The sequence below is a fragment of the Mus musculus genome, chromosome 7, assembly GCF_000001635.26.
Source record: "Mus musculus strain C57BL/6J chromosome 7, GRCm38.p6 C57BL/6J".
In the NCBI taxonomy this organism is placed as follows: domain Eukaryota; kingdom Metazoa; phylum Chordata; class Mammalia; order Rodentia; family Muridae; genus Mus; species Mus musculus.
In genome coordinates, this window is record NC_000073.6 from 99,299,434 (window position 1) to 99,316,353 (window position 16,920).

Below are 16,920 nucleotides of genomic sequence, written 5' to 3' on the forward strand. Positions count from 1 at the left end.
TAGCTCAGTTACACACTCCTGTGTCCTTAGCTCAGTTACACACTTCCTGTGTCCTTAGCTCAGTTACACACTTCCTGTGTCCTTAGCTCAGTTACACACTCCTGTGTCCTTAGCTCAGTTACACACTTCCTGTGTCCTTAGCTCAGTTACACACTTCCTGTGTCCTTAGCTCAGTTACACACTCCTGTGTCCTTAGCTCAGTTACACACTTCCTGTGTCCTTAGCTCAGTTACACACTTCCTGTGTCCTTAGCTCAGTTACACACTCCTGTGTCCTTAGCTCAGTTACACACTCCTGTGTCCTTAGCTCAGTTACACACTTCCTGTGTCCTTAGCTCAGTTACACACTTCCTGTGTCCTTAGCTCAGTTACACACTCCTGTGTCCTTAGCTCAGTTACACACTCCTGTGTCCTTAGCTCAGTTACACACTTCCTGTGTCCTTAGCTCAGTTACACACTTCCTGTGTCCTTAGCTCAGTTACACACTTCCTGTGTCCTTAGCTCAGTTACACACTCCTGTGTCCTTAGCTCAGTTACACACTTCCTGTGTCCTTAGCTCAGTTATACACTTCCTGTGTCCTTAGCTCAGTTACACACTCCTGTGTCCTTAGCTCAGTTACACACTTCCTGTGTCCTTAGCTCAGTTACACACTTCCTGCATCAGATTATTCCTTTGTCAGTGTCTTTCCTGGGAGTCTCCTCTGTCAAGCTGGGTAGAGTAAGATGACGGACGATTAAATCAGAATGCTCAGGGAATTGAATTCACTGTCCCGGGGCCCTCAGAGCTGACAATGATCCCCAAGGCCGTGAACGTAGAAATGAATGTAGAAGACATTAAAAGCTCTTAGAATTTGGAGATTTATTGAGTACATTAACGGATTTAAAGTCAGAGCTATGTCCTTCGTGCTCACAAAGGTAATCTCACCACTGGTAGAAATTTGTTCGTTTGGGGCTGGGGAGATGGCTTGGTGCTGAAGAGCATGTGCTGCTCTGCAAAGGACTGAGTTGGATTCCAGTACCCACAGTGTGTGGCTCCCAATCTCCTGAAACTTCAGTTCCAGGGAATCAACTGCCTTCTTCCGGTCTCAGGTACCTGCACACATGTGCACAAGTTCCTCCACAGATGTACACACAAACACGCGCACATAATTAAAAATAAAATAAAAATCTTCTTTTAAAACATAATAAATTCACTCACATAGATGCCTGGTGGTGCATGGGCCAATGAAAAAAGAGATACCTTAGCAGGTGGCCTTGCTAGATGGAACTGGATCATCCCAGATGAGTGACACAATTGGATGCTCAGTGCTTATCTCCTGGGACCAGAGATGATCTTCCTGTAGAACTGGCCTTTATGTCCCTTCCTGGCTCCCCCTCCGTATATCAAAGGAGATAAGTGTATTTTCTTCCAATTGAATTTCCTTGGTCTCCCGCCGAGCTCTGTGTCAGAAGGAAGCATGAGATCATAGAATCACCAGCCTTTGAATCTGCCTTTTTTCCCCTTTGTCCTGCAGGAGTTTGTTAGCTGAGACAGTCATGGGAGGGCCATCCATCAGTGTCCTTGAGGCAGAGAATTTGGGCTGTCTCCTCCTGGTCCTGGGTTAAATGATTCCAGCTGGGAAGGGGAGGGGGGGCTCTTGAGAAAATAGTTGTAGAGTCTGGGATGCAGCTCAATGGTACAATGTAGGCTTAGCCTGGGGAGGGCTACATTTAATCCCTAATGACCCCAAACAAAAACAACTTTTATAGTACTTCAGAAAAACATAAATGACATCTCCATTTTACAGATGGCAGGTGGCAATGGCAGATGAGAGGCTCAGGGAAAACAAGTTTGGGCTTTCTTCAGTTTCATGTTTGTTTGTTTGTTTGTTTGTTTGAGACAGGGTTTCTCTGTGTAGCCCTTGATGGTCTGGAACTCACTCTGTAGACCAGGCTGGCCTTGAACTCAGAGATCTGCTTGCCTCTGCCTCTCAAGTGCTGGGACTAAAGACATATGCCACTGCACTTGGCTCAGATTCATTTTATTTTTAATAGTGTGTGAGCACATGCAAGGCTTAGCACATAAGTGTAAAACCCACCAAGGCCAAAAGAAGGCACTGAGTCCCCTGGAGCTGGAGTTACGGGCTGTTGTGAGCTGCCTAACCTGGGTGAACTAAAAGCAGGTCTTCTGCAAGAGCAGTCTGAGTCCTTAACTACTGAGCCATCTCCTCTGCCCTCTACCATAAATTTAAAGGGATAAAATAGTCACCTCTTAATGCAGTATCTGATGCATTATAACCAGTAAAGTGCATGCTAGAAGCATTAGACATAGACCTGCACACTTGATGTAATTTAATCTCAAAATACTCTTGAAGGACAAAGTTGTTATTCCAATTTAATAGATTAGGACACGGAAGCTCAGGATCAAGTGACTGGCCTAACGAGCCAGAGAAAGCAAGGCCCTGGCAGGATTCAAACCCCAAGAACTCTAAATCTGGGTCTTCAATTAAAAAATCATTTATTTTTATGTGTCTAGGTTTTTGTCTGCATCATGCATGTCCACACCAGGGCTTTGTATCTGGAGTAACAGATGGTTGTGAGCCGCAGTATCTGACTGAGAACTGAACCCAGGTCTCCAGGAAGAGCAGCAAGTGCCCTTGACCACTGAGCCACCCAGCTCCAATTTGGGTCTTCCTATTGTGTCTTTGCTTGGGACTCCAGCAGGTCAATGTCAACCAATGGAGTTGGCATCCTACATTTGAAGTATAATCATTCATTTGGTAAAGATTTCTCTACAAAGAGAAAGCTGCTCTCCTCTCAGTGCCCATGCAGACTGCAGTCCTCTGTTTGGAGATAAAAGGGGTTGGAAAGAAAAACTCATTCTTTAGCAGCTGCCACTTGACTGCCTGTCAAAGAACTAATATAAACTGCAGTAGTCACAGCCAAAGAGCTAGTTGAAGGACTCAGTTCCAATTTGTAAACAGAGCTTTGTGTTGGCGTGGTCGTCGTGTTGGGGGAGCTAGTCTCAGAGGGATAACCAGAGTCGGAGAAAGCACACACAGTTAAAAATAATCGGGGCTGGAAAGATGGCTCAGTGGATTGAGTCCTGTTCTTCCAGAGGACCTAAGTTTTATTCCCAGCACCCACATTAGGCAGCTTAAAACCACTTATAGCCTAGAACCAGGGGATCTGGTGTCTTTGTCTGACCTCCATGCTCATCCCCATACATGTGACATACATACATACACACACACACACATATGAATACTACTAGTAATAATTTATTCTATAGTGAAGTTCTTTCTCTATTCTTGATAAAGTGTAGGGAAAGTCACATCATGTACCTAGTGCAACCTTTGGGAAAGTCTCATAACTTAGTGAATCAAGCTCTACTAGCTATTAAAACATTCCATTGGTTTTATAGCTAAAAAGCCAACCTATTTAAAGCTATCACTTTTCTTCCCGAAGAGAGAGGAGAGGCCTGGCAGAGGGCTGGCAGCAAGAGAGCTCTTGCCCAGACTGGTACTCAGTGTGGACTGGCAGCTCTTTGCAGTAGATTCAGTGTCTTGGGGCGTTTTGCTAGACCTGTCAGAGTGTGCTCCCCCTCCCGTTGCTATAGAGCTCACCTTGCAGGTATCTTAATGTATGTGAATCTCTGTAGCTGGTCTCATGTGCCTTCCTCACCTCTGAGCATCCCATAGCCCACCAGCTTCTTACGCTGAGAGCCACTTGCCCCTTGAGATGACCTTCTTAACCTCTAATCCAAGAAACAGCACCACACAGATGGTTCCACCAGAGAGTACAATCTATGTGCTCTACAGCCACTGTCCCTCTCTCTACCCCTGGGTCCACGAGCCAGCCGTCTCCCTGACCTTTGGGTTTCTCAGATGTGTCCACTCCCAGTCCATCACAGTCCTTAAGGTCCACACTCCCTTGAACTCTCTACACAGCCCCCCAGATGCAGTGTCCTCTCTCCACCTTTCAAAATCCCAAATCTAGAACATAGGCCTCACCCTGGAAGATGGAGCTGTCTTGGTGCCTGGGTGAAGTTTCCCTGTCAGGCTAGGGCACTGCCATTACTTGAACTGTTCCTGTTTAATCCCAGCAGCTCTTATTGTCCTGTCCAAGGTCAGGATACCTGACTCCCTCAGCTCAGGTGGCCTCCACTGTAGCTAACTGTGATGACAACAGTGCCTGCCCACATGGCCTTTGTGAGAGTGAAGGAAGACAGTGTGCAAGGCTGTTACCCAGTTTCTGTCTCTTAGTAGGCTGCAGGCTGGTCACCTCCACTTCTGTCACTTATCCCAGTGTGACAAAGCAAACAAGACACCTATGGGGAAGACCCTGCTTTCATATCTAATGTCAACCTCCGGTCTCCTACCACAATTCAAGAAAATACACACACACACACACACACACACACACACACACACACACAGAGGCATGCATACCACACACACATTTAAAGCTAGCTTGGTCAATTGTCTCAAATAAACACAAACTTAAAGGCCTGGTGACACAGCTCAGTGGTAGAATGCTTACCTCGAATGCAAGTCCCTAGGTTCTGTCCTCAGCACTGAAAAACAAACAAACAAACAAAAAGAGCAAAAACAACAACCATATAAAGAAGGCCACAGAGCCAGCCCTGGGCTCAAGGTAACAGCCATTTGAGAGCAGCTCTCACAACCACCATCCAGGTTCCTCTCTACCTCTAATTGGTTTATCTTTCTATTGTCTCTGGTAGCTGCCTAATTAAGGGTTGCTCTTGTGAGAGCCAGCTGCGGCTGGTTTGCCGGACATCTTTCCCAGAATCCCTGGGGCTCCTCTAATGGCGCAGTTTCCGCAGGGAGGCCGAGTCTGGGCTCCTGGCCCTGTGCTGAGTGATGAGTGGAAGATTGCTTGTGAATCTCTCTGTGATGCTTCACGTTTCCCCTTCTGCTTCCTCTTTGGTTTTTACTCAATCTGACTTTACTCTAAAAAGAGAAGAGTGGAACAGTAAGATAGAAGACCTGAGACTGGGCAGTGGTGGCCTGTTCCTTAATCCCAGCACTCAGAAGGCAGAGGCAGAGGCAGAGAGAGAGGCAGAGAGAGAGAGAGAGAGAGAGAGAGAGAGAGAGAGAGAGAGAGAGAGAGAGAGGCAGAGAGAGAGGCAGAGAGGCAGAGAGAGAGGCAGAGAGGCAGAGAGAGAGGCAGAGAGAGAGGCAGAGTGGCAGAGAGGCAGAGTGGCAGAGAGGCAGAGTGGCAGAGAGGCAGAGTGGCAGAGAGAGAGGCAGAGAGGCAGAGGCAGGACATCTCTGTGAGTTCAAGGTCTGCATACTGAACTCCAAGACAGCCAGGACTACATAAAGAGAACCAGTCTCAGAAACAAACAACCAAAACAAAATAAAACAAAAAAGAGGGTAGAGGTGCATTCACCCTGTTACAATTTTTTCCTGTCCTGTCATGGTGATTCTTCGTCCAGTGCCCATAGCTGGGGTTGCGCTCTCCACTGGGCCTCCTTTGTTTCTCCGGGCTATGGCAGAAGCCATACCACATGACCCAAACCGTTTGCCTCTCTGACTTGGCCCTCACAGGATTTCCAGCTCCTGTCTCTCATGCCAGGAACTGGCACGGCACCAGGGTTTCCAAGGCCCAGGACAAGTAGCTGTGTCTCTCCCAGCAGCCTGAGTCATCCCCTCTCCCTAGTGTCTCACTGTGCCCAAGTGCCTGAGTCACTCAACCCAAGCATCTCCAAGGCCACACCCATCACTCCTCTAGCCTGAGGGCCTGCTGAGCCAGGCCCCCACTCTGGTGATTTCCCAGCAGCCACTCCACTGGCCTCCGTAGACCCACTGGCCTCCGTTGACTGTTTCCCTGTGTATGAGCACTGTCACTCTGGGCATCTCTCACCCACGTGTTTACACAGCTGCCTTCTCTCTGAGCTCTGCATTGGCCCTGGGCAAGGTCTGGGGATCAGTAGTGCTCCTATGCTCGAAGGCCTCCCATCTAGAGGACACCGGTTTGTCTGAAGGCATCTAAATTGTGCTAGGGGGTGGGAGGTGGCAGCTTGAGTGGACTCACCACAGAATTCACATTTGAGGGCCAGCAGGGTGCCTTAGCCGCTAAGGGAGCTTGTCACCAACCCTGGTCACCTGACTTTGACCCCAAAGACTCCCATGGTGGAAGAAGAGAACCGACTCCTGCATGTTGTCCTCCAACCTCCACTTGTTCCCTGTGGCACTTGTGTGTGCATGCACACACACCAAATTTTTTAAAATATGTAATCATTAAAAAAAAAAAGGAAATCACATCTGAGTGGGTTTGAAAAGAGAATGGGAAGTGGGTGACCATTCCAGAGGGAGGAAATGATATATATCATCAAAGGCCAGAGATGTGAGAGAGTATGGCTAAGGTACAGGGGCCAAGAGTGGAAGGCAATGGTCCTGCTAGTGAGTGACTCTGGACAGCCAGCCATCTGGCTGGGAGCCTGGCCGTGGTCCTTCAGACGTGACCTTACCAGAGTGTTTAGGCAGATAGAACATCTCTTCCACTGTGGCCCAAAGCGGGCCTCTTTTCTATAGCATACTTTGCAAATATGATTTTAGTTATGTTCTTTATCTTGTTTACTTTGCCACAGTGAAGACTGAACCCAGGGCCTCACCCACACTAGGCAAGCGCCATACCACTGAGCTACACCCCCATTTCTGAATGTTGTCGGTTTTCTGAGACAAAAGGACTTGCTATGTAGCCTAGGTTATCTCTACCCTCGTAATTGCCTACTTTGATGCTAAGATTGTATGTTTTCTCACTATTTATTTTGTTGAGAGAAACAAGATGTGAACTGTTTTGGTTTGCAAGCCCAAGAGGGCGGTGGTTAGGGTATTCTGTCTGTGTTTGGATTTCTTTCCTCTATACAGAACGATTAATGTCAAAGAACAAGAAAATGTTATTCACGTTTAAATTTGATTTCTGGTCTCCTGGTTTACTAACTGAGCAAATCTGTTTTCTATCTGAGGTGTGCTTTCTCAGTTATTAATGAGTAGCGTCTGACTGACAACGTTGTCGTGGACGTGGACGGTACATGCCTGTTTGTGTGAAGCATCCGGATGCTCTAAGCCCCAGCATCTCCCTCTCCTCTCCCTCTCCTGTCACAGGTCACCAGTCTGAGGGCTTGCACAGCTGGTGGCTGAGAGTGCAGGGTACTGGCATGAAGGAGGTTTTGTCAACTGTTCATCATTTCCTGAAAGACTAGCTATTCTTTGGCTTTGTTTGACCAGCTGATGGCTCAGGACATGACTGTCTCTGCCTCTGTGCTCTGTCAGCCTGAAGGAGCTCAAAGGGACAGCTGTCTTGGCAAGGCTGTGGGCAAGGCCTTCCTGGAACAGCAACAGGAGCAGAGGAGTGGGTCAGGGATCACGTGGGGTCAGTGCCTCCCTAGCCCTCCTCCGTAACCACCTTTACATTCCTCTGTGAGGCCCTGGAGCTCCCACAGCCCTTGATCTCAGTGCCCTCTTGGACATCTCTGTCTTTGTGTTCCAAGAGGCTCACAGCCTGCTCAGTGACGAGTGAGTCAAAGGTCAGCTTGTGTCTTTCTGTGATGCTGTGATCCTTGGTGTGTATACATCTGCCAGAAGGGCTTGGAGCATGCTTAAAATAGCAGTGGAATGCTACATGCAAAGCATGTGTCCATCACATGTTGGGTGAACTGTGAAGCAGGTGATAATGTGGCCCTTCTCCTGTGGGGCCCGTTGTTCATACTGGCTTGTGTCTTTAGTCTCTTTCTGCTTCTTTCTGTGATCTATGAAGACAAGTTTCCTCAGTAGGAAAAGAAAGAACAAATTCAAGGCAAAGACAGGCTATACAGATACACACACTGAGTAAGTGCCTGAGGCTTCTGCAGGCAGCTTTTGAGCTTGGGTTGTGCAGTTGGACAGACCTGAGTTCCAACGCCCTATTGGGGCCTCGCTGGAGATCTGTACTTCTGATAGAGAAGGAACCTCCAACCTGAAGGGCCACACTGGGGGGTGCTGGAGTGGGGGTGTGAGCCACCCATCCTCCTGGTGTGGAGAGGGAGCAAGGCAGTCAACGAGGCTGTAAGTTATATGAAGTTGCACTCACTAGGTTGGCCTAGGCAAGTGACTCAGCGTTCTGCTGTGGTTCTTTGATGGGGTCTAGATCTCCAAGAACTGGAGTTACTTATGGCTGTGGGTGCTGGGAATGGAACCCACAAGAGGTCCTCTGCAAGAGCAGCAAGTGGCCTTAGCTACTAAGCCCTCTCTCCAACTCCAAGAAGAAGCACCTCTATATTTTATGGTCTAAAAAAAAAAATAGTTTCACATTTCTGTTAGAGAACACAGCTACTGCTACCACCCCGCCCCACCCCAGGGTAGCCAGGCCGTAAAGAGAACTGCAAATGAGGTAAGAAGACCCCGCCAGGCCCCTGCTACCTGGAGATCAGAGGCAGCCTGAGTATTGACTACCAAGCTCTACTCTCCTGCCCACAGAGTGACTGCTTTCACAGAGCTTAAATCATGTATGTCCTATTCCCCTGCCTTGGTCTTATAGTATAGGAAAGATAATAACTAATCCTGCTTCCTCCTGATACAGGACTTCTTTCCTCAGACGCCTTATACAGTAGGCACCTTGCTTTGTCTGGTAAGGCTGGATTACTTCTTCAGACCCTCCCACATCCTGCCTACTGTGGCAATAATAAATGCCTTTTCAACTTCATCAGTATCTAGAATGACAGTTCCTACCAATGGGGCACAGTGTTCAACCTCTGCTACACAAAATGTGGTGCTCGGCCATCAGAGAGAAGAATGAACTAAAGGCTCTGGTGGGGGGTGGGGGGGTGGGCAGGGAGGAGAGCTGGGAGCCACTCCTGCATTAACATCCAGAGATGTTTTAAACTGTGATGATTGTGGACATTCAACGGTTGCAGGTTCAAAGCTGCGTAATGATGGGCTATCCTCACCCTTTAAACAGTCACTTATCACCTACGTTCCTGTGTAACCTAACGTCCTTGAGCCAAGCACTCCTTGTCTAGCAGCTTGCCTCAGATAGTGCACTCCTGTGAACCAGTTACAGATGTAAAATCCCTCTTCAGAAGACACCCCAACAGATAGCTGAAGATTGATGGGGAGGCTCTGAGGCACCCCCTGTTCAGGGTGGCAGTTTTTCTTACGCACCCTCTCATACTCTGCACGAGAGTCTCCTTACTTCCTGCAGCGTGGAGTCCATCTTTTGAAAGACCGGGAGTGCTTTTGCAGAGTCTTCCAGTGTCATGAATTTCCTAACAATCTTCAATTCCCTCCCACATTAAACCTGCCTAAAGAACCCACTGTGTGCAGCCTAGATAACCAAACTGGCTGTCCTGGAACTCACTCTGTAGACCAGGCTGGCCTCAAACTCAGAAATCCATCTGTCTCTGCTTCCCAAGTGCTGTGATTAAAGGTGTGCGCCACCATTTCTTTCTTTCTTTCTTTCTTTCTTTCTTTCTTTCTTTCTTTCTTTCTTTCTTTTTTTTTTTTTTTTTTTTTTTTCGAGACAGGGTTTCTCTGTGTAGCCCTGGCTGTTCTGAAACTCACTCTGTAGACCAGGCTGGCCTCGAACTCAGAAATCCGCCTGCCTCTGCCTCTGCCTCTGCCTCTCTGCCTCTGCCTCTTTGCCTCTGCCTCTGCCTCTGCCCCTCTGCCCCTCTGCCCCTCTGCCCCTCTGCCCCTCTGCCTCTGCCTTCCAAGTGCTGGGATTAAAGGCGTGCGCCACCACCGCCTGGCACACAGGTGTTTCTTAATGATGAATTCCTATGTTGGAATTGCCAGCCCAAGGGATAACAATGTGAAAGGCTCTGCTCATTAATTCACACACTGAACAAGTAGTCAATAATCAGCTGGATGTACCTGGATGTACCAACACCGCTGTGCTCTCCACAGCCCCCATGGTGCTCTGGTCTCTCCCACCTCCTCCCAGCAGTGGGCACTGACAGGCTTCGTTCTCTTTGTCAGTCTACTAAGTGCAGGGATGATTCCTTGTAGCTTAAAGACTTAGCTGCAAATGAAATGCACACATGGGCAAAGAAAATCATAAATAAATATTGATGCCATTCCGGGGTCAAGAAGGATGATGTTGTTGTTGTTTGTTGTTGTTGTTGTTGTTGTTTTGAGACAGGGTTTCTCTGTGTAGCCCTGTCTGTCATGGAACTCACTCTGTAGACCAGGCTGGCCTCCAACTCAGAGACCCACCTGTTTCTGCATCTCTGCCTCTCTCCCTCTCTGCCTCTCTCCCTCTCTGCCTCTCTGTCTCTCTGCTTCTGCCTGGATTAAAGGCGTGTGACATCACCACCTGGCTCAAGTGGATTTTAAAATAGCTTTATCAAAGCATAAAATCGCTCACCCTCTGTCGTGTGTGTGTTTTTTTTAAAAAGATGTGTGCCTGCTTGCCTGCATGTCTGCAGATCTCTATGGAGGCCACTGGAAATGGAGTCACACGCAGTTGTGAGTGAACCATCTGATGTGGGTTCTGGGACCCAAACCCAGTCCTCTGCAAAAGTAGCAAGCACTCTGAATCACAGAGCCATCTCCCCAGCCTCTTGTGACTATTTTGATGAAATTTGGTGAACATATGCAACTGTGTCCAAAAGACAGCCACCTCCCCATCACTCCACACCAAAGCAACCACTGCTCTTGTGCAGAGAGCTGTTTGTGTTTTCACTTGTTAGTTGGACTTGTGAGCTGTTTCTGGCTTTTGGACTGCTATGAATAATGTCACCAACACTCATGTACAAGTTGTTTGCACATGTACGTTTTGGTTTTTTTTCTTCAGCTTAGGAGTAGCATCCTAGGTCACATGTTACGTGTGTGCTCAACTTGAAAAACAAAACTTTTTCTGATGTGGTGGCCCATTGTGCATTTTCCTCAGAAACAAACTCCAGGTCTAGTTGTCCCACGTCCTCCATAGCAGTCGGGATCACCTGTGTTCTTCATTACAGCCATGTTAGAATGTCAACTGGTGTCACACTGTGGCATTAATTTGTATTTTCTTAACTATTCATAGCACTGAGAATCTCTTATGAGCTGGTGTATCCCTACCCTAGTGAAGTGTCCCCGGTTCTTCTGTTTTGAAATTGGGTTGCTTGCCTTAGTGAGTTCAAGGAGACCTTTATGTATTCTGTGTGTAGCTCTTCACCAGATATTGTCTTTCATTTTCTCATGGTATCTTGGAAACTAAAACACTTAACATTCATTATCTCATCAGTTCCTTATCTGAGGTCTTCGTTTGGTTTACTTCTTGTTCTGTTTTTGAGTCTTACTGTGGTGTTCAGGTTGATCCGATTCGCTCATGTCTCGGTCTCTGCGTACTAGAATCACAGGGTTTGGCTATTATCACACCTGGCCTTTTTTTTTTAATGATTTCTTTTTTTTTAAGATTTATTATTTATTATATGTAAGTACACTGTCTTCAGACACTCCAGAAGAGGGAGTCAGATCTCGTTACAGATGGTTGTGAGCCACCATGTGGTTGCTGGGATTTGAACTCCGGACCTTCGGAAGAACAGTCGGGTGCTCTTACCTGCTGAGCCATCTCACCAGCCCCACACCTGGCCTTTTTAAGATTTATTTTTATTTTATATGTATGAATGTTTTGCCTGCATGCACCTGTACATGCTCGTTGGATTCTCTGGAACTGGAGCCATGGGTGGTTGTGAGCCACCATATGGGTGGCTGGAGTTGCAACAAGTGTTCTCAGCAGCTAAGCCCTCCCCCACTCCAGCCCTCATACCTAGCTTTTAAAAGTGCTTAATTGTGATCATCTAAATTTACCTTTCTTCCCCACCTGTGTGTGTGTGTGTGTGTGTGTGTGTGTGTGTGTGTGTGTGTGTTAGTCCCTACCCAAGAAATATTTGCCTACTCTGAGGTCACACAGATACTCTTCTGGTTTGTTTGTTTGTTTGTTTTTCTTAGAGGTTTATGATTTTGAGGGTTTTGGGTTTTTTGGGTTTTGTTGTTGTTTTAGGTTTATAATCCATTTCTAATTCATTCTTGTCTATGGCATGAGTAAGCAACAGAGATCCTTTTCATTCGGCTCTCCATCGTTCCCAGTGTTGTTGAGACCTTTATCCTCTCTATGAGCTGCTTTAGCACATCTGCCCAGAGTAAACTAACCACGTCTGTAAACCACATCTATAAGCTAGCGGTTTCCTGGGAAATGATTAACAAACACTTCTTGGAACAAAGGAGGGGACCTGTGGGTAGTGTTGGCCGCTTTCCTGTGTGACTAGCCTTGGTGGCTCAGGCTGCAAGTTACCATCCCTGAGATTCTGTCTGCTCCACAAGCCAGTGTGAGTCTGCCATGACCCACGACTGCTCTCTCCTTCCCCTTCCCATTCATGTGCCCGGGAGCCTGTCCTCATGTGGGCAATGCCTTTGGTTACCATAGCATTCTAAGTTTTGAAATCGGGCACCAAAAACCCTCAAAACTGTTTCATCAATTTCTTTATTTACACACACACACACACACACACACACACACACACACACACACATCAGCTTTCCACTTTCTACAAGGAGCTCTGTTAGGATCGTTGATGGTTGCTTTAATCCACAGACCAATTTCTAGGTAATTGCCATCGTAACAATATTGAATCTGTTTGTAACAGCCCTTTGGGTTTCCCCTCAGCTGCTGCTGTCGCTTTTTACTAGTGCAGCATGTAGGCATACTGGGCTTTGCACACCCATGTGATCTCCAACAGCCTCCTTAAATTCCATTCTTCTACCAGGTTTTATCAGACCCCCGGGGAAGGAAACTGATTCCTGGTTTCTATTCTCAGCTACCTGTCCTCATGGCTCTATCCGTGCTGCGCACATGGGCTCTCTTTGTTTCAGAACCCTTTCCCAGGTGTGCAGGGGCCTCTGAGCTGCATGCAGCCAGACTACCAGGGGACACTGGGCAGCTAGTGCAGAATGTCACTTCCTTAATGAGGGCACTGGTGCCTTGACACCTGTCATCCCCAGCTGTTACACATGTCTTCCTTCCATGGATGAAATACAGTTTTGAGAGAGAGAGAGGGAGAGGGAGAGGGAGAGGGAGGAGAGGAAGAGGGGGAATTCTTTCCTTGTTTAGAATAAGATTATAACAGTCTATTCATATAGTGTAATGAGTTTGTTAGATCTTAATGGATAGGAAAACTCCTTTGCGACCAGAGCCCTACATTCTCAGTGTGGATACCCCTTCTGCTTTTCACACAAAAGCTCTGAGAGGTGCTTGCAAGCCTGTTGCCCAGCCTGAAAGCTGCGCTCTGACCTTGCTGTGTCTGTGGGACTCAGTCTTCCATTCTCTCCACAAGAACAAAGGCTCCCTAAGCTGCTCTAACACTGGGACCAGGGCTGTTCCGTTTCTTTTAATCTACACATCCTCCTGCCTCTAACCAGCCCTGACAAGAGCTTAGCAGCTGACAGTGCTCATTGCCTGCCTGTGCCGGGGTTCATGACCTAGCCTCCTTCCCTCCGTGGAGGCCATGTTAATATAGCAAACGCAGACAAGCCTTTTGAACAGAGGCATGGTATGTTTCCATGGCAACATACATTACTTATGAAAATCTGCAGGAAGATTTGGGACCATTACGAGTTAAGTGCGCTCTTCTTGCACAACGCAACTGGGAGATGTTGAAATTTTTATTGTGTGGAGGCTAGGGGACAAAATTTGATTTCCCAAGGATTTAGATACATAATAAATAAATCTGGGGCATGTGGGAAGAGAAATGAAATTTTTACACGGCAGTAATTGGCAGCAATCCGTTATTCTAAGTCCCTGCCATTGTAAGGAACAAGTCACTCTTCTTCACACAGTAAAACTTGTTTCTCAAACAATTCTGTTTTATTGTTACTCATAAATGTCAGTCCTTTTTAAATTGGAAACAAAATAACGGCTTCTACCCTCTTCCTTCACAATTTTCCCTTTCCAAGGCCACACTCTGTCCCCGTGCTCCAGCCTGCTTCCCCCTCCTCCCTCTTTTGGGACCCAGCTCAGCAGTGTCAGGCGTTCACTGACTGCTGCTTTGTGCAATCTGACTTGAAGTGCACTCAGCAAGAGGTAAGCCCAGTCCTGGAGGCTGCTGTCCTGATTCTGCCCACCCCGGGCACTAGAATATTGACTTGCAGAGGTCAGAGGTATAGCAATAGCTGGACACATAGCTGAGTGTCTACAATCGCTTACGTCTCCCGTAAAGGCTGGAAGGCGGAGGCTGCACTCATGCCTGGGATACAAGGCAGCTGAGATAACTTCTCTTGAAATAAATACCTCTAATGAAATCCAAATATATTTATTATCTAATTATCCACCAGTGGTTTTGTGATTCTGACAGGACCCCATATTCTGCCTCTTAGCCTTTACATAGGGCCTGTAATAAGACAATCCACCCCAAATGGCTAGAGGACTATAGCTGAGATGCCTTCGCCTTCTCCTTTCCTTCTGAGACAGGGTCTCACAGTGTGGCTTTAGCTGTCCTTGACCTCACTGTGTAGGCCAGGTTGGTCTGGAATTCACAAGGATCTCCCCACCCCTTCCTCCAGACTGCTGAGATTAAAGGTTATGCCACCACACCAAGCCTATGGATTGCTTCTAAGACCCACCTCTCTGCCCGGGTTCGGGCTCAGGTGCAGTGTCTGTGGCTGAGCTTGACTTGAAGGCATTGAGCGTACCTGTGACAGATGTGTGGCACTGCCTCTACTATTTCTAAGTTGGACCAACACAGAGTGTCTTTGTCAACTTGGCTGGGCAGGAAGCTTTGCCATCTTGTTTTTGTTTTTATTTTTTTGCATGGATGTAGTTGTGGAGATCACAGGACAACCTCAAGCGTTGTTCCTCTGGTGCCATCTTTCACTGGCCTGGAACTCATCAAACAGACCAGGCTAGCTGGCCAGCAAACCCAATGGATCCACCCTTCTCAGCATCCCCCAGCACGGGGTGACAAGCACCCTACCATGCCTAGAATGTTGGCTTGCTTGCTTTAACAGGGATTCTGGAGATCCAACTCAGGCCCTGGTACTTGCAAGACAAACACTCTACTGACTGGGTTATCTCCACACCAGGGCTGTGAAGAGAAACTCAGAGGAAGGAAGGAAGGAAGGAAGGAGGAGGGAGGAGAGAGAGAGAGAAAGAGAGAGAGGGAGGGAGGGAGAAAAGATTAATAATAATAATAATAATAATAATAATAATAATAATAATAATAATAAATAGCCACATAGCCAGGCCTAGTGGTGCAGGCAGGATCCTGCTACCCAGCTATTGAGGAGGCAGAGGCCGGGAAGTTCACAGCCAGCTTGAGCAACAGGAAGCTCAAATCTTGGGCAACCGTAATGAGGTAAAAAGTAAGAAGAAGGCTGTCAGGAGACGGAGAGCCCTTGCATAGCACTTGTGAGGCCTTAGGTTCAATACCTAGAACCACAGCTCAGCTGGGTGGGAACCACAAGAGAGGCTGAGGCTGCTGTGAGTAGAAACACGGGTGGGGGTGGGGCAGCAGATGGGAGTCACATAAGGGACAGGATAATAGCCACTCACACACACACACACACACACACACACACGCAGAGCCAACACAAGATATGATGTCCAAATGATGCAGGGGGACATGCTTGTACTAAGACATGTCACAGTCACAGGGATTCCCATCTAAAGGGACCTGGTTGTTAGGTTCTGGCGACATAGAAACAAGCAAGGGAGGGGTCACCCTGACGATTTGGACAGCAAAGGTTCTTTGCATGGCAAAGTAGGGAAAGAAAGACTGGAGGCTGGAGGTCATCGAGAGAGCTCCTGCCTCCGGTACCCAGGGCCCTGAGCTGATCACCATCACACAAAAGATGCCAAGGGGGGCTGGGAACTTAATGCAAGGCTGCAGTCTGTCTGTCTGAACAAGTCCAAGTCTTTAGCCTTGCATGGACAGGCACCTCATGTTGAGCTCCCAAAGCACTGGTGGGGCTGGGTGTCTCAGTCTCCTTTAGAGCCTGGAACACAAGACTTGAAGGTGAGAGCGGTTGTTCTGGATCCCCCAAGTCTAGGTCTGGAAAGGACCCTGAGCTCTTTCTCTGAGATCTCCACTGCCATCCCCAGACCTGGGCCAATTCTAAGAGAAAAACAAAACAAAACAAAACAAAAAAACTGTTGGGCTCTGGGGTGCTCGCTCCCAGCCACACCTCAGTCAGCGCCACAGCATGTGTCAAGAGCCGGCTCTGGGTGTAGCTGGGGTGGGGACGTTTCTCTGCTGTGTGATAGTTCTCATCACTGATATTTTCTTTGAATCATAGGAATGAATTCAGAGCATGGACTGACATCAAGCCTGTGAAACCCATCAAAGCCAAGCCCCAGTACAAGCCCCCAGATGACAAGATGGTTCATGAGACCAGCTACAGCGCCCAGTTCAAAGGGGAGGCCAATAAGCCCAGTGCAGCGGACAACAAGGCCATGGATCGCAGAAGAATACGGAGCCTCTACAGTGAGCCTTTCAAGGAATGCCCGAAGGTAAGGCAGCTCTTACTGTACAGTCCCGAGGAAGCAGGACACGGGGCTCCGGCTAGTCCCCAGGAGCTCCTGATGAGCCACACAGGCCCAGGGGCATCTCCAACAGGTCAGGTCCTGGTAAGATCCAAGGGCACACTAGAAAGGAGGATTACATGAAAGCGGCTTAACATTTGGCACATCTGACTCTGTATTTGAGAAATGAAAAGCCTCACCCTGGTGCTACAGCCCCTTTCCTGGCCCTCTTCACAACCTGGCTATGGCCCTGCAGCTGTGCCCCTCCACCCCGCTCCAGTCCCTGGACCTTTCCTTCCCTCCCAGGCTCTGAATCACATTCACCTTCACTCATCCTTCAGGTATTTTCATCTCAGTATAGGTTGGTTAACAGGAGAGACAGGCTGGACAGAGCTAGCCAAGCAGCCTCACAGGCCATTTGCTGCGTGTCAGGCCAGAT

At 47.9% G+C, this 16,920-nt stretch overlaps 1 protein-coding gene and 1 long non-coding RNA gene across 20 annotated transcripts in view; one reads left to right on the top strand and one right to left on the bottom strand.

The window, feature by feature from the left end:
- Positions 1-16,920, top strand: part of Map6 (microtubule-associated protein 6) — a 70,359-nt gene that overhangs the window by 32,655 nt on the left and 20,784 nt on the right. For all 15 annotated transcript variants that reach the window (XR_003946415.1, XR_003946414.1, XR_003946412.1 and 12 more), the window contains exon 2: positions 16,256-16,469. Coding sequence is in view for 3 of the 15 variants with exons in the window: in NM_010837.3 (NP_034967.2) it covers positions 16,256-16,469 (214 nt within the window). In the remaining 12 variants the exon portion in view is untranslated. The remainder of the gene's footprint in view (positions 1-16,255; positions 16,470-16,920) is intronic.
- Positions 841-5,809, bottom strand: Gm40449. Of its 5 annotated transcripts, none has more exons than XR_869820.3 (3): positions 5,394-5,809; positions 4,521-4,951; positions 841-1,439 (listed from the first exon to the last, which is right to left on the bottom strand). It is a non-coding gene; the product is annotated as a predicted gene, 40449 (long non-coding RNA). The 5 variants fall into 5 exon arrangements; XR_869819.3 differs by having other exon boundaries at positions 841-1,614; XR_003946839.1 differs by having other exon boundaries at positions 841-2,821.